At 46.2% G+C, this 21,366-nt stretch overlaps 2 protein-coding genes across 2 annotated transcripts; one reads left to right on the top strand and one right to left on the bottom strand.

Moving 5' to 3' along the window:
* Nucleotides 1-794: 794 nt before the first annotated feature.
* BTF3 (basic transcription factor 3) lies at nt 795-8,061 on the bottom strand. The gene is made up of 6 exons (XM_061358606.1): nt 7,948-8,061; nt 7,583-7,651; nt 4,567-4,680; nt 4,153-4,354; nt 1,679-1,735; nt 795-1,157 (listed from the first exon to the last, which is right to left on the bottom strand). Exons 2-6 carry the CDS (start codon nt 7,649-7,651, stop codon nt 1,111-1,113), a joined length of 489 nt encoding a protein of 162 aa, XP_061214590.1. The 5' UTR covers nt 7,948-8,061; the 3' UTR covers nt 795-1,110.
* Nucleotides 8,062-15,604: 7,543 nt separating this feature from the next.
* Nucleotides 15,605-17,956, top strand: FOXD1 (forkhead box D1). Its single transcript, XM_061358604.1, has one exon. It carries the CDS (start codon nt 15,707-15,709, stop codon nt 16,964-16,966), a length of 1,260 nt encoding a protein of 419 aa, XP_061214588.1. The 5' UTR covers nt 15,605-15,706; the 3' UTR covers nt 16,967-17,956.
* Nucleotides 17,957-21,366: the final 3,410 nt, after the last annotated feature.

The following is a 21,366-nucleotide window of genomic DNA, read 5'->3' as shown; positions in this document are numbered from 1 at the left end:
TCATATAGGTCAGGATGAATTTCCACTTCCAGAAGTATTTACCCTAGAAACAACCTTGGTGAGTACTCTTCTGCCCTAGCATAGCTTATGTGACAGAAACAATCCAATTTACCATTAACACCGAAGTTTAGCCCTCATCCCTGGAAGCTCCAACTATGCCAAGGTCAGACTAGAACTTAAAAAGGTCTTTCTCATGCCCAGAAACCAAATTCTCTTTTCCTCTGGAACACACAAAAGCAATAGAAAGAACATATTCCTGAAACATCTAAACATAATAATTATTTAATAGATTTATATAGATACAGGCTTGATTACAATAAAATCTATTAAGGCTTTCCTCTTCCTATACTTCCTCCATGTAACTGACCTATTCAGGTAAATAAAGTACCAAGAAGGCATTATTTAATTCATTAAATAGTTACAACCTGCAAGTACCTACTAAACACTTACTCAAGATTTAACATTGGTTCCCTGAAGGTGCCACTGTTCAAGGCCAAAGGTCTCACTCAATTTGCACATTTTGTTATATTAAACCACCAACACTTGTTTCTAGAATACAGACCTATTTGTGAAGTTCAGTAGATAAAGTGATTTACAGCATATGTAACTGACCTGCAAACAGGTCCATCATTCCAAATACATTCAGACCAAAATGCTCCACTATGCACAGGAAAAGTTTTAGAAGCCAGTTTAACAGCAAAAGGAGGATATTCTGCAGAAAAGCAAGACCTTTTCTGACTAATTATGGAAAATTTTTTCCTACTTTTCTGACAAAAAAAAAGCCACACCAGAAAGTTTCTTTGTATTTTTATTGTATGCCAAAATTCAGTAAAGATGATGTTTAGCTTCTATACAAGTAACTCAAAAATTGTGTTTAGACAGTGATTCATTAGCAATCTGACTTATTTCAAAGCATAAGTTTGTTCAATCAGGCCACAAAAATAATATTGTGTACAAGCAGTAACTAAAGAGCTGCAGGTTCAAGGAGTTTTCAAATATCACAGATGTTGAGATATCATCAGGAAATACAATCGAAACAGTCACAATATAAAACAGCAGCTCCATATTGCCTTTCAAGGTTTTAACTTCATTTAGAAAGTGACGCTTAGTTCAGTTTGCCTCGTTCTTTGAAGCTTCATCAAAGTTTTCAACAAGATCTAGGGAAAAGAAGAACACTGAAATTAAAATCTGACATATTTTCACTTTGCCAAATATTTTGGGTTTGTTTTACTTCCCCCATCTGAAGTTCTACTTCATATCAAGTGCTCACAACATAAAGAAGCTTCAGCTTACAAAAATCAGAACAAGCAACTTTTAAGAGCTTTATGATTCTTTCTTCTTCCTCAACCAAGTTTTGCATGGTTCACTATAAAGCACAATTCTAGATTAATTTCACTTCATTATAACCACAACTGAGCAAAGTGATATTGAGAAGGTAATTTCTTCCTACCCTTCTTACTGAATAATCATCTTAGCCACAGCTATTACTTCTATAGAGGACAAAAACGCTAGCTCAAACCAACAAATATCTCATGTTGTCTGAAAACAATGAAATAATCTGCCCACAGAAACTCAGTGACAGCAAGTGACTGGTCAACACTCTTAACATCCTTGCCTCAAGCACTACACATCTCAGGAAAATTCACTTTCTCTTCCTCCACAGCGTGCTTGTTCTTACCTGGAACTTCATCATCGTCTTCTTCACCAGTAGCAAGTGGTGCTTTTCCATCCACAGCTGCAAGAACATGCAATTAATAAGCATCAGTCAAGCTCACCATAGGCATCTTGATTAACTCTGTATTTTTGAAAGCATGACCAAAGAATCTGAGCTGAACTGCAATACTTTATTCAGTTCCCAGACTGAATAAAAATGTTGCACTAATCTAGGAGGTTCATAATCCCTTTGTTACTGATAATGCTTAAATAGCCCAGGAGGGAAATGAGAAGATGCATGCTAAACCAGCTTCCTAGTAATCTTTTACCTAGGTATCCTGAGTGCCTTGCAGTGTAATAATTTTCAGCTACAAGTGATTCTACCGATTTCTATTAGAAGCAGGTTGGTTTATTGATTACTCCAGGTTTACACATTTTACACAATCAAGTTTTAAGAAAAGAAAGGATCCTGTATTTTAGGACTTTAAGGAAAACTCAGATGTAATTGTGAAGGTGCAGGCAGACACACATTAACTAGAGATAAAGATATTACTGTTCCCAGGCAAGCTCAGATGCACAATTTTACACTTATGCGGTTGAGGTAACCATGTGTTCTGGGCCCCATCTCTGCCAACTCAGCTATTTCTTAACTACTCCCATTGTGCTTGCCAGAGCTACTGAGACTTATCCATGCCTACTGTAGCAGACCACTGAGCATCTGTTAAACTGCAGCAGTATAATACTAAGAATAGATATCTCAGGTCCCCAAATGGCTACACCACTACTTTCATTGCTATTCTCAGTTGTACTACCAAGGGTAGCTGTCTTGTACTCTCCATCACCTCAGTTTTACCTTAATTAATCCTTCTCAGTTTTCAAGAAAAGCATGAGGCAACATACAGGTTCATACCAGACCTGTATCCTGATTTCTAAAGAACCAAAAATCAGAAGAATGCATAAACTTTGGTGTGAAAGGGCATGGGACAATGTTGCCGATAGCTCTCCTTTTGTTTTTTTAACAGCAGAAACCTGTTACAGCTTAAGTGCATCTCAGTGTCAAATACCACATTTTAGAAGCAACCCTGCTGTTTCCTTCTACACCATCTGCATTGTCTCTCATCCAATAGCAGACTAAGTTTACTTTAACATCTGCAAATCAATCATTGCAGACACTTCACTTTTCAGTGTCAGCCTTCCAAATCCAGCAGACAATGCTGAATGGAAAGTTTTGGGAGACTACTTTGGCAACCACTCAGACTAGCAAGGAATAGCCATTTACTAGGTCATACGAAGCAAGCACTTAAACAAGCTTCCCTAATACTAAATTGCAAGATTTAGCTTACCCAGAATATAACCCACCTTGTTATGAGAACAGAGATCTTTGCAGATCATTTTAGGTTTTTTCTTTATACATTTCAAGTCCTACTACCACAAGAAAGCCACAGAGATGACATTAGGAAGGAAGGACCTAAGCTCCATGTGGAAAGCAGCAGTTTAGCCCAACTCATGAAAACCACTTCTAGCAGATTTTTTTCAGTGGAAGTTGACAAAAGGGAAGTCTTAAACTTTAGGAATGGAAATACAGGCTGGCAGCAAAATACAGGAAGAAAAAAATGTAGCAATCAAGTTCAGAACTACCAGAAACTAGACACTGTGATACACTATTTTCTGTTTAGGATGTTCAATACCTTAAAAGGAATGGGCTTAAGATATTTCAGAAAGAAGACAGTACATGCAGAACCCAATGAATGTTCCCAGTGCCAACAAGCCTGTTTCACTCCTAATAATCACCCTGTAGCAGCAGCATCCTAAACACTACATACTTAAATCTCTCCTCTACTTTTCCCACACAGTTTTAGGAAGAAAAAGCATGTGTATTTTTACTAAATTAAGAATGAAATAGGAAGTTAGTGTATCTAGTTTAATGCCAGTCCTGTTCTCTACACTACTCTACACACAGAAATTATAATGTATTTCCTTACAAATATTGTGCAATTCCCTCCTAACAATCAGAAGCCCATGCAAGAAATACCTTCACCACGCCTGTGAAGCAGCAAAGCAGTTGCAAGATGTCTGTGCTCAAGTCCCCTTCTCATTACTTATGTTTCTATTCAAAGTGTCAAAACTGACACACTCAAATTATTCTTTCTTAAACCCTAACTCTTCCAGAACAACTCATCTACTTGCTTTTAATGAACAAGGTAGAACTTTAATGAACCACAATATGGTAGATCAAGAAGTAAGCCACCATGAAATAAAGTCTGGCTACAGCCTTCCAGTCCAACACCAGCTGCAAGACACACCAACAGGTGCCCCTGCTGTACTTGGGTTATACTCATCATCGGATTTGAGCTATAAATAAGATGCAAGAGTTCCATTCCTTTGTAAGTATTTTATAATATGCTTACAGACAGCAAGGGTGCACTGAATTTCACTGCTGCTATACAAATAAGCCTCATGTCAGCTGCCAGCATGAAATGCATTCAAGTTTCAACTTACATTGCTTGGGTAGGGCTTCTGCCAATCGCCTCAGGCTGGTCAAACTGTCAGCTCCAAGCTGGTTTAAGATGCTAGGAAGCATTTCTGTTAGCTGCTTTGTCTCAGCATGGCCCGTGATAGTGAAAGTGTTAGCAGCCAGAGATGCCTGAACTTTAGGGTTATTGAAGTGAATGACTGTTCCTTGGTTAGTAAACATGTTTACCTGCAAGAAAAAAAAACACCACAAAACAACACACACACAAAAAAATAGATTTGAAGCAGTTTGGCGAGATATTTTCAATTTAACAGGAAATTGAGTCCATAAATACCTACTGATAATTTACAGAGAAGTTTAAGTTGTTATTTACCTGGAATACTTGTACCGATACATTTTTCTATTCCTGAAAATCATATTTTTTCATTAGAAGCAATTACCTCCTCAATTCCAGAAATATTGTTGACTCCCAGTTTCTTCAATGAAAATTGAAGTTTTTTGTCATCTGCTGCAGCTGTTCTGTGGACAACCTTCTTCTTTCTGCGGGCAGTACCCTTTGCCAAAAAAAAAAAAAAGGGGGGGCAAGCTACAAATTAAAACTTAAATAGCTCTTCACGAACTCTAATCCTCCGGACTGTAAAACTGCTCTGCAGCCATCTACAAATCAGTTTAACATACAAAGTTCTGCTTTTGTGTTACAGTGCATGCAATCATACCCCTCCTACTGCACTACAAGCAGTCTCTCCCTTGCTAGAAGGCAAGCTTTGTATGTCTGTCATAAGAGTGAGATTTTAGGAAGCAATGCACCAGAGAATGTTTATTCCACAGTTCTCATAGGGTTTCTGCTGCACCTTAGGTAAGAAAAATTGCAAGTTTACTCTTGTCTGTTATCATAGCAATAACAATGAAAAATAGGCATGGGTGTAGGCAGTTTCTGAAGTTTATTATTTTTTTATCATCTTTCTTAAGTTGTAGACAAATTCTTGCAGTAGTCAAAGACCATGTAGTTATCAACACATCATTAACAAATTCATATTTTGAGTTCTCATATTCAAATCCAAACAGACCTCCCATCTGACGGACTTACATATTTGAAGAACACTTACCTTCCCAAAATATTTTAAATGTGTTTTAAAAACATACTTCGTAATATTTCAGACCACTCATGTTTAGAAAGTAAAATAAGCAAAGGTTAAGTTCCCCTGTAGACACAAAGCTATAGGTTTCTCCACAGAAATACATGTTGCATATTTGAAAATACCTATACCTAAAAAAAAAAAAAAATCACAAAGCATCGTTTCTATACTCCCTTACACAATCACACAGATTCAGCAAACTAACCTAAGTGAAATTAAGCTCCATTTTGAGATTCTGTAACTACTAATTTATGTCTTCCTGTTCCAGTTGCCCATCTGCTACATACTAGCAACAAAAGAAAGTGTTGCCGTCTGGCCATATGAATAGCTGCAATACTTTTTGAGATAACTTACAGAAGTTAGAAAACTGGCTGGACCTTAACTCCTCTAACATAATCCAGTTACAAACAGTGAGGAATGTTAATGACAAATTTGCATGAAACCAGACCTTAGAAGACTACAGCTCCAAAACTCTGTGATGTATCTAGAAAGCTTGATACTCCCTGCTACTGTCAGATTAACACACACAGCTACTTGAAAAACACTAAAGCAACACAAACGGCTTTTAATACCTCAACTACCCCAGGAACTGAGCCACATAAGGCATACATTAAGACAAATCTGGACAAAAGACCTCTCAAGTAAGTTTCACAAAATTACGTCCTGAACCAAAGGCCACATAGGAACATGTAACTCCCTCCTACCTTTATTAAACAGACATCAAGCCTCAGACAACACGAGTCTAACTTAAACTAACAGCTTTTGCTTTCATCTTCAGATTTAAGCTTCTAAAGACTACAGGTTTTAAAGTAAGCTAATTCTACTCTGATCATGCCAAGACATGCTGTTCACACCTCTCTACCTCTATAATAAAGATGCATGGGTACAGCAGGCCACCAACAGAATAGTAGACTCATCTGCCACTCCTCTAAAAAGATTTGGAAAAAGAGCCATGGCATTACCTGTAGGTATGTTCTACACAGAAACCTCAAACTTCCCACAACAAAGTACTGCAACAGCCCTCCACCTAAATATCATCTTTAGATTATTTGTAAAATCTGCAGGCTTGGAACACCATTACAATCTTCCAGTAAAAGGCAATGTGCAACCTTTTCACACAAGAAGTGACTCCTTCCCCGTGTGAAAACTCCTCCACAGCTATCTCAATGTATATGGTGACAATACCATGAAGAATCCCCTTAACAATTTCCAGTCATAAAACAAACAAACAAACAAAATAAAACAAAACAAAAACGTCAGGCATTCGAAGTATTTCACACACCAATTCTAAAACTGAATGACAGCACCACCAGTATGGTCTACGCTTTGCTAATGCCTCTAGAAGACCTACAATGACAAGGTAGCTGCAAGAAGTGTTATCTGAAAGCATGCTCTTACACAATAAACATTACAAACCTCTGTAGTCAATAAACACACACTGGTAACATGCACACAATCACCAGTGGAACACAGAAATTCTCTACTTAACCAGTAGCCCATACAAATATGCAAAATCACCAGGCCAGTTAATTACTACATTAGCCCCAGTTTACAGCTGCCTACCTCTCCAGCTAAAGGAAAAAAAAAACCAAAACATCAAGACAGTTCCTGGAATTCCCATCAGCAAGACTTCTGTTGAACAGCTTGTATTTTAAGATATTGTGCATACACTTACTCAGGTATAAAAACCCCCACAAATTCCTGCCTTAAAACTGACACTGTAATTAAAATGTTTATACCATACAGCTATATTAAAAATACTTTTCTTATTTTCATATTTTAAGTAGTCACACAGCTACATATATTCAAATGTCATAACAAAAATAAAGAGGCTTTCTGAACATGTGAGTCTACAACCGCAAGAGTATGGAAAGCACAGAATTTCTAACTTTGTCCTAAAAGCAAGAATTAGCCATGGGCACATTAAAGGCTTTTGACAAGAGTCTGGCACATAAAAACTATGCCCAAACTTATTTACTGTAAAACCCACTCATTTCAAACCATACACACCTATACAAGCAAAAGGGAAATATACTGCAATATATTACAGCAAAGCTGAAAAGAAAGGGCTGGAGATTCAGCAAAGGTGAAATACATTGCAATATATTACATTAAAGATAAAAAGGCTGGAGATTCAGTTACTCCACACATCTTCTACAGAACTGACTCCGGAGATCCCTGCAGCAGCAGCACAGCTTCCAGCCAAGGGAAACATACTTGTGCTGCTCCCACCACGGTTTTATGGATTCCTCATGCTAGGCCTCGCATGCGAGCGCAGACACGCGGCCCCAGGGACAGGGTGACAGAACTCGGCTCCTACCTTGCCACCGATGCGCACTTGAGCCTGCAGCTTGGCGAGTTTCTCCTGGTTCATGATTGTTTCTTTCATCTGTGGAAGCAACAACAGCACCCATGACTGGCGGGCCAGTAGGCGCCAGCGGTGGGACCGGCCGCGCGGCAGGGAGGGGGGGGCGCAAAGGGCTCTGCAAATGCCCCTCACCACAAACCTGCGTACCCACCCCCCCAGGCCACAAGTTACGGCACCGTACCACATCACAGCAGCGGAAAGGACCCGCTCCCAGCTCTCCTCAAGCCCAGCCCATAATCACCTCCCCTTTCCCGCACCCACCACCAACCATCAGCCAACCTACAGCCCTCAGTCACCCCCCACCGCCCCCTTTATACCTTCCCAGAGCGGAAGCGGAGGAGCCGGAGAGGGATAAAAGACGAGAACGGCGGGTGAAGCACGCGTTTGACTATTACACGCGGGGCTACCCGTAGCGAGATGGCGGCCGGAAGGAAGGTATTGCGAGACGTACTCCGCATGCGCAGTTGTCCGGGCCGGTAGAGGGCGCCTTCTGCGGCCGAGCTGTCTTGGAGTTGGGGGATTAGGTGGGTCGGTCTTTCTCCTGCCGTGGGGGGCTTCACTCGCTGATGGCGGATGGGCTCAGTGTTGGCTTGTTTGGTTTTTTCCTTCTTGAAAGTGTATACGTTTGTGCTTTCCTTATTGCTTTCATATCACGAACTTCCCCACTGTCTGTCTCTGGCCTAGGGGCTCTACGGGTGGGTTTGGGGGCAGTCCTCTTCCCAGCTGCCCTGCTCGAAGCCAACCCGCTGTGGCTGACTTCTTTAAGGCAGACTGTTTGTCACTACTGCCCACGGGGCAATTCTGATCTCATTTTATTTGCCTTCACCTCAGGTGTTCTTTGCTTTGGCTCTTTATCCTCCGTCGCGTTAGCAGGTTTTCTGCTGGCCGCTGAACACTGGTTCTCTCAGAGCCTTCTTCCTGCAGCAGTGTTTTTCATCACCAAGGTCTTAACTAGCATGCCTGTACTGGCCCTGTGTTATCTGACTTTTGAGAATCCAGTGTAAGCCTTCAAGGCCTAACTTGAGCAGTTGATGCTACATTTGAGTATTTGTAAACCATATTCATCAGGATAGAGGTAATTCACAGTGTACAATTTCAGTCCTCCACAGGTTTACTAATGTATTTGGGTTTCTTCTCTCAGAAGGAGCCTGGTGAGACTAATCTTCTAGTTATTGCGAACTCATATGTGTGGGTTTCCATTCTTAGCATGCAGAGAGCTTAGCGATCTTTGGCTTCTGACCTGTGCTGTGTAGCAAGGTGCAGGAGCAGATTTAGGGGAAAGGAAGCCTGGCATTTCTGTCAGTGCTCATCAAGTGATGCAGGACAAGGGGAAGTCATGTTCTGTGGTTCTGCCCCCTCATCACTGCAACCAAACCCAACTGGCCTCCCAGCAGCAGTATAATACTACCAACCTTGCCATCATCTAATCCTGTATTTTAATGTCTTTTAAACCAATTATTCTCTGGAATATTCTCAATGAACTGCTACCTTTGTTCTTGTTTCTGTAAGACTATGTTAATAATTAATATATCCTTCTCTACTGATTAATGGTAAAGCTCCCATGATAGTAATTTCCAGAGCCACAGCTTTGCCAAGGCAGTGCTTTTCATGTGTGTGTTTGCTCTCATGATATCTTTTCACTACACTGGAGCCAAGTGTTAATTTGTGCAGGAATTTTTGGTTGCTGTTAAAACCAAGACTTTTGTAATTAGTGAGAATGAATGATGGACCAAAAGTTATTCCAGCTGGTGGTGATTAAAGAGGTGCTGCTGAAGAGCGGCCTGTACCTCCCAAGAGAACAACACCATGGCTGAAAATTAGAGGGTGATCAAACAGCTATAAAGGATGACCTGGGGACCTGCAGAAGTTTGGTCCCCCCTATCTGTAAAATTGGAGTAGTAAGTTGGTTTGCTTAGAAAAGAAGGGGGAAGGAAGCCCATATTACTGTATCCGAACTAGTAAACCCAGTATCTAATTTGGAGGGAAAGGAACAAAATGTATTTGGGAGAAGGAGGGATTTGGGGAGGACAGAGTTCAGAGTTTGTTCTGAACTTAAAGTGAAGCTTATAAATTTATTGCAAGATGAAACTGGCAATGTACTTGCAGCAAAAGAGAATAGTGCCAAGATTAAAAAAAAAAAAAAAAAAAACCTAAATGAAACCTGAATAACTGTGGGCTATTGAAAGTAAAAGCAATAAATATTTCCACTTCAGATTTATCAGTCTGCCAACAATATCTAAGGAAGATTTCAGGATTACTAGGCCAAATGATTACTAACATGCAAAATATTTTCGTAGGCTGAAATACTGATGTGAAAAAGAGTTGCAGAAAGATCATTCCAAGGTAGAAGCTGTAGAAAGTGCTGACCCAGTTGTCAGCCTAGGATTAATTGGGCTGTAGGTATGATCTCATATTCCCTTGTGAGATTGTGAAGACAAACTATGTTGAAAAACCACATCACTGAGTTGTATCAGGAATCAACTGAAGCAGTTCAAGAATTGCAGTTTAAAGGACTCTGTAAGATTTGGTTACATTTCCTGGATCAAACAACAGATTTTCAAAAAAACAAACTTTGCATCAGAGAAAAAGTATTTTAGAATGCTAACGTAGTATTGGCTTGTTTTCTTTGTCCCTTTTTCTGTAATTGCATAATGGGAAGCATAAGCATAAACCTAAACCTGGATTCTGTGTAGCTGAAGAACTTCTCTAAGGAAATGAAACAGATCCAAAGCCTGTAGCACTGAAATGAAGCCTGTGCTCAGTAAGCATCTTTTTAGTTATGAAAAAGGTTTAAAGTTAAGCTCTCAAAATGATCAAAGAATATACATTGCTAAAGCAAAGTTTGTTAGCTGCACGGAAGCAGCATAAGAGTGGAAAGAGACCATTAAGTTGGTTACTCACAAAAATTGTCTCCTGAATTACGTGGAAGTTTAAAGGCAGGAGAATGACAGCATTTGCTGTCTAAATGCCAGTGGACAAGGTCTTCTGAAAGACATGGCTAGTGTATAAGCAATAGCAGAGTACATTGAGAAAAGGTGTTGTTAGTGTCCTTTTCAGGAAACAGATCACAGGTCATACATAAGTGATTAGGCAAAAGTGAAGTAGTATTTGTCCAGATTGCCAATGACTACAAACAGCACAATGTATTTTCAGACAGTGAAGGAAATGTGATATTTAAAATCTCATAAAAAAATATTTGTTCAAAAGAATGCTGTGTTCAGCACCAGGACATAAGCGGAAAAGTGCTTATTTGGAAAAATACACATATATGTTGGTAATCTAGGGGAGGAAAGCGGTAGCATCATGGGGTACAAAAGCAAAAGTGGTGAGATATACAAACGGAAACCATCTTAGAAAATCTAAACATAGGACTCACTGAATAATTCAGAACTTTTTAAGAAATACTAAATGTATCTTAACATTGAATGGAAGCACGGGAAGATTGGTCTTAATTGCAGTGCTGTTTTTACCTCATATAATGTAGTGTTGTACCCTGTGCTAGTGAGTTGTATGGAGTTATCCATAATAGGCTTCAGTGTCAGGGAAGAGAGCACTCCTCAGCAGTGTCCTTTTCTCACCATGCCTGTAAGTCTTAAACTCAGCAACCCAAAATACCTGGGCTTCAAGCCACTTTCCAAGCTTTTCATGAGTGGTGGGTTGCCTGTATTTATGACACCCCACAGAGGCCGACTAGCGAATAGTCCTGTAAGTGCTACATGAAGAATATCCTGCCTTCACTGAATATGGTTCAAATAGGCTTTGCCAAATACTTGGGAATTCATGTTAATTGTACTGGTAAAGCCTCACCAAGGAAGGCTTTAATGTTAGTCTTTGTTAAAAATTAAAATATCTCTAGAGAACAGGTAAAAGTCAGAAGTCACAATATTCCTCACTGGCTGTGGAAGATGGTACCTCAAATTTATGCAGACGTCAGGCTCAAACCACTTTATTCCTGTAGACATCCTATGCACAGAATTCAAGAGGACTTTATCATTTAAGCCACGATTGCAGAAATATTTTTAACCCTGATTAGTTAGATGTGTAGCTGTCAATGCACCACCTTGCCCAATATCTTGGCAGTTGTGAAGGTGCGATTTATTCTGTTTTGCCTTTGGCTTTGTAGGTTGCCTTTGGCCCAGGTTAGTGTTCAGCAGGAGGCAAGTGCAATGGTCCAGGGATGGGGAGGCTGAACAGGGCAAGGGCTTTCCTCCTGCAGCAACTAGCTGTTATTTCTGCTCAAGCCTGGCAGGATCCCACCGCCTGCCTAGTTTCAGATGGAAAAATCAATCTTCTCTTATCTTCAATCACAGTATAGCCTGTCCCTAATGATTTCTAAGTAAACAAAGAGCATACCTGCCAATATTACTTGCATCACTACAGAATTAAATGAAAAATATGCCAAATGTCTGAGACATGAATTACAGGATCTCCCTCCTTATTTGCCAGAGCTTGTCTACAACAAAGAATTCAGGGCTTATTCAGAGGATGTTAGAAAGTTTTCCAATAGTCAGCGGAATCATGAAATCAAATGTAACCTATGCAAACATGATTTGTCCTTATGATGAATGCCATGCTGTACCAGGTGTGATGGCCAGTGCTCTATTTTGAAAATCGGATATCCCTCCACTCGTGCTAGACACTAGCTTAAAAGAGTAGAAATAAGTTTAAATAAAAACTATTAAAGTAAATTTAGGGATTGGGTGCAGAGCAGAACTGCTTGTACCAATTGCCAGAGTGCTTTGATCCTATGCATGCACAACACCAATAGAATGTGGGGTGTTCTGTATCAGTATGTAGGAATTTTGTGTATAGTGCATAATTAAAATTTATAATGGATGACAATATGCCCAAGCAATTAAAAAACAAACAAACAAACAAAAACCACAAACCCCCAAACAAACACAAAAAAAAAAAACCAACAAACAAAAACTACTTGTGCACCTGTATTTCCCATCTTGTTTCTGTGCTACTGTGGTTTTAGGCCTGTGTTATATTTATATCGTTCACAAGCAGCAGGAAACCACGGACGACTGCCCCCGAGGTCCTAGGGGCCGTTTCGTGAGTTGAGTGTGTATGGCCCAAGAAGGGCGACAGAGCCCCGGTGCGATGGCGCCCGGAAAAGTTACACCATTTTCGTGGAAGGGAGTTTCTCATGTTCCCCCCAGAACGCTGCTTTTCCTTACGGTCTCGGGGTCTCGCTCAGCCCCGGGCGGGGTATCCTGCCCTGCCCTTACCGGGAGCTGGTCTGGGCAGCGAGTCACGCTGGGCACCCTGCTCTGGCACACGGCGTCCCGGAGCCGGCCGACCCGATGTGTGCCTGTGCTCCCTACCGGTAGGTGGCATCCACCGTCCGCGCAGAGCACCGCCAGGAGCGGACCACAGCGGAGAGGAGCGGAGCTGCCGCGGGACAGAGACCGGGGCGAAACGCCGCGACCCCGTGGTCCGACGTTGGGGAACGCCGTTATGGCTGCGCCTCCGCTGCTCGCCTGCCTTCTTTTGTTTCTTGCCTGTTTAAGAAGGCACCTGCCGGGCTGGGACGGGAGCGAGTGAGAGATGCACCAGGTCTCAGTTGTCTTCACTGGGGCTAGCTGAGCTGCCCCCAAGAAAGCAAGCCCTTCAGCCCCCTCTGGAGCGGCAGTCGAGGGCTTGCAGTATTGGCCGGGTCTGCCAGGGCGTCCCCATCCCTCCTGCAGGCCGCGTTCAAGAGGACCCGAGCCGGGGCCCTCCCCGTGCTGCCGGTCCTACTGCAGAGCCGCTGGTGTCCCACGGTCAGTGAGACCCGATGCACCCTGCGTGGGGCTTACCAGTAGGTTGCGGGCAGATGCGGCTCTTCTGCTCTGCTGCTACCGCGGATCTTCCCCATAAATATTTGAGCTTCACTGTTCTTTCTTTATAAGAGCGTGGGGTTTGGTGATGGTTTCAAACCTTCAGGCCAGGAGAAGAGCAAGAATAACACGAACAAAAAAGGAGTTAAAAGGAAAAATACTAACTGTTTGTGCAGATGAGAAAGCTCTTGGAGAGAAAAAGTTCTGTCTATGCCTTCTCTATTAGTAACTTGCCCTAGAACTCGAAACTAATTCAAAGGAGCACTTTACTTCCTATGAGATGTAAGTCTCGAGTGATATTATCAATCTTTCTACAGGAAAAATTAGTAGTCCCATTACGAATTTCGGACTTCTTTTTTCTTCCTTTTCCTCTCATCCCCTCCTCTTCCCTTCCCCCTTCCCCCCCCCCCCCCTTTTTGTAACATTTGGTGGTATTCTCCTGCAGGCGATTTAGTAGTGAACAAAATGTAAATAGGATTATTTGGAAATAGTAGAAAGGATTATGTTGTAAATCCGTGGAACTGGGTTTGAAGCAGGGTGGCTTGGGTCCTTTGAATTAGGACGATATATCGAAAACGTATTTCAAGAAAACGGTGTGTGAGTCTTGTTTGGGCAGCGAGATTTGAGCAGTGAGGACGTTAGGCATCAGTCTGCCCTTCTCACTACGGTTTCTACCGAAGTTCGAAATGCTCTCCTCCTCTTCCTCCCATCCCAATCGGATCGTCATCATGGGGTATCCTAACAGAATTGGGAGCGATGGGAATTTTTAAGGCTTTTCTTTATAAGGCCACGGTGATTGCGTTTCTGATCAAGTTTGGATTTGTCCTTTCCCTGCCACAACTCGCATAAAGGGGATCCTCGCTCTTCTGCTGTCCTTGCATATATCACCTGAACCTCGGAACGGTAGACCTGATTAGAAAGCAGTCCTTTGTGTCGCTTTCTTTGGGGTGTTCCTTCTACCCTTAGAGCAGAATTCACAGTTTAAAGGCGGGTGAACTGTCTTCCTTTGCACACGAAAGAAGTAACGCTAATTCTTTGTTAGTGTTTTCCATAATGAAGGGAGCTGCTTCTCTCCCTTTACAAACAATAACCTTACAAATAAACCGTGAGATTAGCGGTGTGCTTTGGAGGCGAGCTTGCGAGGTCGACTTCGAGAGATATGTGATTTCATTCTTAAGTGAATTAAACTCTGGAGGGTGAGAAGGAAGGAAGGGAGAGAGATGTCTCTAAATCATCCCGCAAGCAGAAGCCTGAAGTTTATTAACTCACCACGTCCCTCCCGGGCCTGATTTTTGTTTTTTAACTCCCCTCCTTCCCACGGGAAGCAGGACCCGGTCGCTGGGGGAAATCCAGGAAGACGCAGAGCTCCCTGCACCCTCCAGACAGCTCCTGGGAAGATGCTCCAGCACTTTGGCACAGGCTCTAACTTTTCTTGTATCCACCCGGGGGGGGAGGAGGGTAATGTCTTTATTTCCCCTCTTCTCCCTTACGGGCGGCCCCGGTGGCCCCTCTCCGCCCCGAGCCCCTCCTGCAGGGCCGAGGGCGGGGGCATGGGGCGGGCTGCTAGGCGCCCCGCGCGGTGGGGGGACACGGCACCATCCGAGACCGTCGCTCTCCCCGCCGCGCTCTGACGCGGGGAGCCATGTGATGGCCCCCTCGCTATAAGGCGGGGAGGAAGGCCGCCCTCAACTGGGACTCGGCCCCAGCCTTTTCACTGTCTTTTCCAAAGCCCCGGCAAACCGCCCCCTGCGCCCTCCCTCCTCGCCAGCCTCCTCCCCTCCCTCCTCCTCCCAGGACTAGGCACGCTCCCTCCGGCCCCACATCCATTAATGTCTGGGGGCTGAGGTGAGGAGAAAGAAGGGGGGATCGATTTCCAGGCGCTGCAGCACAGGCACCCCTTCCCCTCCAAACCCCGGCTTCAAAAAAAAAAAAAAACCAAAACCCAAAATACGCCCCAAAAAGGGGAGAGGAAGAAAGAGAGCGGTAGAGATACCCAAACAGCCGCAAAAAATACCCCGAAACAAAACCCAAACCAGCCGCCGCCTCCGAGCGGGCGGCGGGAGCGCTCCCGCGGCGCAGCAGCGGCGGCGCTGGGGGCCGGCGCGGCTCGGAGCGGCCCGCCTGCCCACGGCGGCGGCGGCAGGGCGGCTCTTCGCGGAGCGGCGCGGGGGCCTGGCGGCGGCGGAGAGGGCTCCCGCCCGCCTGCCGCGCCGCGCCGGCCGCCACCGATGCGCTGCCCTGCCGCCGCGCCATGACCCTGAGCTCGGAGATGTCCGAGGCGACGGCGCTGGCTGAGGAGACTGACATCGATGTGGTGGGTGAGGAGGACGACGAGGAGGACGACGAGGAGCCGCAGCCCTGCCGCCGCCGCTCCTACGCCGAGGACGACGAGGAGGAGGAGGAAGAAGACGAGGATGTGGGCGACCTCCACGACGACGCCCTGCTGCCGCGATCGCCCGTGCGCGGCGGAGGCTGCGGCGGTGTAGCTGGGGCGGGCGGCGGGGACGGTGCCGGCGGCTCTCGGCCCCCCTCGCGGGGCGGCCCGCAGAAAGCAGCGGCGGGCTGCGGCGGGGCGGGCGGCAGCGGCGGCGGCGGGGCAAGCGGCGGCAGCGGCAAGAACAGCCTGGTGAAGCCGCCCTACTCTTACATCGCCCTCATCACTATGGCCATCCTGCAGAGCCCCAAGAAGAGGCTGACGCTAAGCGAGATCTGCGAGTTCATCAGCGGGCGCTTCCCCTACTACCGGGAGAAGTTCCCCGCCTGGCAGAACAGCATCCGCCACAACCTCTCCCTCAACGACTGCTTCGTCAAAATACCCCGGGAGCCCGGCAACCCGGGCAAGGGCAACTACTGGACGCTGGACCCGGAGTCCGCCGACATGTTCGACAACGGGAGCTTCCTGCGCCGCCGAAAGCGCTTCAAGCGGCAGCAGCTCCCGGCTCCCGAGCTGCTCCTGCGCGCCGTGGATCCCGCCGCCTTCCTCCCGCAGCCCCCTCCCCAGCCCCCGCAGCAGCCGCCCTGCTCCTATGGACCCTACGGCTGCGGCTACGGCCTCCAGCTTCAGCCCTACCATCCCCACTCCGCCCTCTTCACCTTCCACCACTCCTCCCCGCCGCCCCGCCAGCCCCCTACCGCACCCGGCGGCGCTGCCGGCGCGGCGCTGCCCCCCGCCGCCGCGGCCGCACCGCCGGGGCCCTTGTTGCCGGCGGCGGAGCTGGCACGGACGCCCTTTGGCTACGCGCACCCGCTGGGCCCGGCGCTGGCGGCCTCGCTGCACGCCGCCAAGCCTGGCAGCGGCGCGGCGCTGGCCCGCTCACCCTTCTCCATCGAGAGTATCATCGGTGCGGGGCCCGCCCAAGGTCCCGGTCCCGGCGCGGGCGGCAGCTGCGCTTCCCAGTCGGCCGCGGCGCCGGGGCTGTCCCGCTCGGTAGGGAGCGCTGGGGGTGGCCTGCCCCCTGCCGCCGCCCTGCCCGCCGCGCCCGGCTTCGCGGCACGGATCTCTAACTGTTAAGGGTGTGGGAGTCTTTCCGAAGGTAGGATCTGGGGTATCTATGTCCTTTCTCCGCCGTTCGGATGGACGCCCGGCAGACGCCGCCCGGAGGGAATGCGGGCTTTGCATGGGGATTTCGCGGTGGGGCTCGGGAGGGAGCCGCCGCGGTGGCGGACCGCAAGGGCAGGCGGTCACGCTGTAGCAAAGTTACTCGTTATTCCTTAAAAATCAAAAATAATGGTGATAAATAACGTCTCTAAACCGTTAAAAGTTCAGAGATTCTCAGGTCTAGGAACTTGAAAACAGTGATGTACAGGAAAAAAAAGAAAAAGGCTTGAGGGAGGACAGCAAAGCAATAATTTTTCATTTTAGTACACTTGTCTCATATACTTTTATAAAAGAAAAGATTAACATGTTTACACAGAAGTCAAGATTATCATTTCTTATTTTAACCTGTGTTTTGTATTATAATAGACTTATGGAGTTTTTTATTTTGTACTTTATGCGTATTCTTTACAAGGAATATTGTTAAAAATTACTGGCAAGTATTATTGTACCATTTTAATGTAAAATTTTTACACAATTTCAAAAATAAAATTTTTAATTTTCAAAAAAAAAAAAAAAAAAAGAAAAAGAAGTGCAAAACCAAACCCAAAGACCAGAGGAGCCCAGCCAAACAATTGGCTTCGGACCCTTCCCTTCTTAATACTTTTCCCTTCTTTGGGGCATTGGTATTTTTTTCTTGGGGATTAATAGTACAATAGCTAAGGAATTGTAAAGCTTGCAATTTATTGTGACTGGATTTGACCGCAAAGAATCAAATCAGAATATGAGCTTTGCAGTCAAACCATTGTTAACCGTAGCGGAGAATGAAAGACAAACAAACAAACAAACAAATAAATAATGGACAGCAGAGGGAATAAATAGAAATAAATCTTTCTTGGGGGAGTAAAGCCCGGTTCCGTAGGGCACCAATCGGGGGATTAATTAAAAAGACGGTTTAAAACTGTTTTCATACTTTTGGGTGTGTTCTAAAGCACAACTGCATCACAGTTTGGTTTCCAAGAGGCCTAAATTAAAATACTGCTAATGAGCGGCTTGTACTGAACTTCAGAGAGATTTGACTAAAACACTTATGTTTCTGTGACGATAACAGGGACATGTGTTTCTACTTTCCAATACACATAATATAAAATGAGCGTTGGGATATCCTCGTGTGACGAGATGATTAGATGCACGACGTAAGGATGTGTAAGTGTATGAAACAAACCATGAAGGCAGCTTTTCTGAGCGTGAACTCTCACCTTAACCTGTAAAAGATCAATAGATACCTATTTCATAGGCTAAAATTATTTTTAAACATAAAAGCCGTCTTCAAATATTCGGATCTTAGGCATAAAGAGAGAGTCGCAGGGTTTAACAGCAAGCGTGTGATCGCTTGTTGTGGACTCGGAACACGAATTTTCAAATCAGGGCGGAGCTTTTCAAGTACGATATTTATACCAATTTAGTAGATTCAGGGATAAATTATGTGAATTTTAATGAAAAAAAAAAAAGTGGTGCCTTTTAGTGCTCTTTGGAGTGAGGGAGGGGAAGGTCGTGTGGTTACATGATTTTACATACCGAAAAACCTCGTCGCCTTGATTTCAAATATTATCAGGGATAGAAAAGTGACGTTTTCTGTTTAGTTTGTAGTAATCCAGGGTTGAATTACTGGTTTTCAATAAGCGAGAAGACTGGGCGCAACATCTCTGCTAGTCTCCATCTGCAGTCTGCAGCTGGAGGGCCTCTTCATTTGCCCCTGGTCCCTTAGAGGACAAGGGAGTGAAGGCAAGTTTAATTTCTAAAACTGAAGGGGAAAGGATTGCAGAGGTACCGCAAACCTACCCTTGGGCTGGGGCGCATCCTCTTCACTAGGGACCAGTTAACTCGCTGCCCTGGGCCTGGCCCCATGCACCGGGCTGCGGCGTCGGGATAGCGCGGCGTACCGAGCTCGGCTTAGGGATCCCTCAGAGATGCGACTAAAATCAGTCAAAAGGGGGAGGTTTTGCGAGGGAGGAGACGGTTGTAACCGTGAGCGCGGCGCTGCCGGGCCTCCCGAGGAGGAATTCTGCTTGCCGTCGGTCTGGCTGCTGGAGCAGCGGCCGGAGGCGAAAGGCCATGTGAGTCCTTGCGGCGTCCCCGTACTGTTAGGGGGGAAGAGCAGGTTCCGGCGACCCGGTGTTTGCTTTTCTTGGCTTCCTTGCAGCAAACCCTGGGGACACCGGCGACCTCCCCAGCACGGAGGCCGGCCCGGCCCGGTGTCTGAGCCTGCCCGTCGCCCTTCCCTCCAGTCTCCTCAGAGGAAAACCGTGCTCTAAAGTATATGGCAAGGAAGCTTGTTCCTTCCATGCTTTATGCCGGAAACTCGGCCACTTGTTCCTTCTGAGCTTTATGCCGGTAGTCTGCATCCTAGGCCTTCACCTGGGAACTGGTGGGGAAGCTGACAGGAGCTAATTGCGATACTTCATGTAGCTTTTTCTTTTGTTGTTTGTTTGGGGTTTTTTGTTCAGGCGCTGAGGTGAGGGCTCTGGGAAGGGGTTTGTGATGCTGGGGAAAGGCCCCTGCGCTTATTTCCTCCGAGTCCGCGGGGAAGCCTCCCAGCCTCTGCCCCCAGGGCCCAGCGGTCCCTGTTACCAGCGCCGCTGCTACCGAGCAGGTGCCGCTAGAAAAGGGCACCGGCCCCGCAGCCCTTTGATGGGCTGGCAGCACCGCCGGGCCGCTGCGACCTATTCTCATGCAAACGGACAGCCGTGCCCCCTCTTCCAGCCTCCACCTCCTCTCCTCACCACCACCCCCCACCCCCCCCACGCTTTCCAGGCGAACAGAGGGGACGTGTAGTCCTCGTAAGGACGGAGCCCGGACCAACAGTTCCTCCAAAATAGGCTGGGCCCTAATAAACAATCTGGTGGGACAAACAGGATGGTGTCGCCTCCTCCTCCTCCCACCTACAAAGTGTGGATTCATTAACCCGTCTCCTTTTCTCATCATATCCCCTTAGGGCTGAGAGACGAATTGCTGGAGCTGAATTGGGAGGGGATTGCTCTATGAGGGGGCTAATGTTTCAATCAGTTCCTCCAGAAGGACCACACAAAAAGAAACTTCTTAGTTTATGGTGCTATTATGCAGAGTTTTAATCTAGGGATAGATTTAACCAAATGTTATCTATTGGGAATTTAATGAAGCCCTTATGTATTCAATCGCTTTTTATGCCACACACAGTGTCTCCATCCAGAAACGTTTCCTTCCACATATTTCTTTGTTTCTGTTGCGTGATTTATATATTTTTAATTAGGTAAAAAAAATATTTCTTTTCAAACATCTTGTATAAAGTTTGTCTCAAGGAGAACTGCGTTAGGTCCCTTCCCATATCCCCTGTAAAAGAAGTTTCTCCTTCCGTCCCCTGTGTCGAAGATGATTAGTTTGCACATCCTCACACTGTGCCCTTCCCGCCGGAGCGCTCCCCCCGCCTTGTGCAGAGGGGCCTGACATCGCGCAGGGTCTCCCGGGCCCTGGAGAAGGCTGAGGCGGGCAGCGCACGACAGGGGTCCGGCCGGGCGCTGAGGCCCCCGTGAGTGGCTCCCCGGGCCTGAAGATGGTCTCTTCCCAAACCGTCCTCACCTTCACCTCCTTCGGGCCACACATTCGCTCCTCCTTATTCTTCTGGTGCAGCGAGAGGCCCCCCCGGGAGAAAGGGGGCGCCGGCTGATGCACCCTCCGTCCTTAAAGGCTGGTTTCAAGTATTCAGAGCCAGCCCTGTCCTCGAGCCTGGAGGGGCAAAGGGGAGGCAAGGGACTCACCTGCGCTCGGCTGCGCCTTTTTCTTGCCGCGCTGGTGACGAGGGTAGAGCTCACGGTCATTCCTGCAGAGACTGAGGCCTGTGCGGGGAATATGTTGAAAAGCGGATCTGGTTTAGTACTATTTTGGCACGGCCCGGAGGCTCCGCTATGTATGTAATACTTTCCCTGATTACTTACAGTGAGTGCTTCAGTAGTTTCTGATAATATTGTATTTGACAGAAATAATGGAAATTTATGATCGTGGCCAAACGCTCTCTGTTCTGGGACTTGCTAACCAAATCAGATCCGTTTTTCAGCTTGTTACCAGCGGCTTACTCATCCGCAGCGAAGTTTCTCCCTATCAGCTCCCTTTTCCACGTGGCGCCGGGCCGCATACACGGGCAGCCACTGGCCTCCGGGTGCCAGCCACCGGCTGCCTCCCGAGTACGTAGATGTCCGCTCGCCACCTCCTCCGGGGGCCTGCCGCAGGTGACTGCAGGGCTTCGCTGCCTTTCTTCTCAAGTCCTTTCACCTCCGCAGTCCTCAACATGAGAGCCACGTCGAGCAGCCGCCCGCGGGATCTCCGCTCGCTGACCCTTCCTG

Source organism: Neopsephotus bourkii, unplaced genomic scaffold (genome assembly GCF_033783945.1).
Source record: "Neopsephotus bourkii isolate Nb327-2 ecotype Australia unplaced genomic scaffold, CSIRO-AGI_Nbou_v1 NB_948, whole genome shotgun sequence".
In the NCBI taxonomy this organism is placed as follows: domain Eukaryota; kingdom Metazoa; phylum Chordata; class Aves; order Psittaciformes; family Psittacidae; genus Neopsephotus; species Neopsephotus bourkii.
Note: the sequence above shows the minus strand (reverse complement) of the source record. Positions and strands in the feature narration are given on the sequence as shown.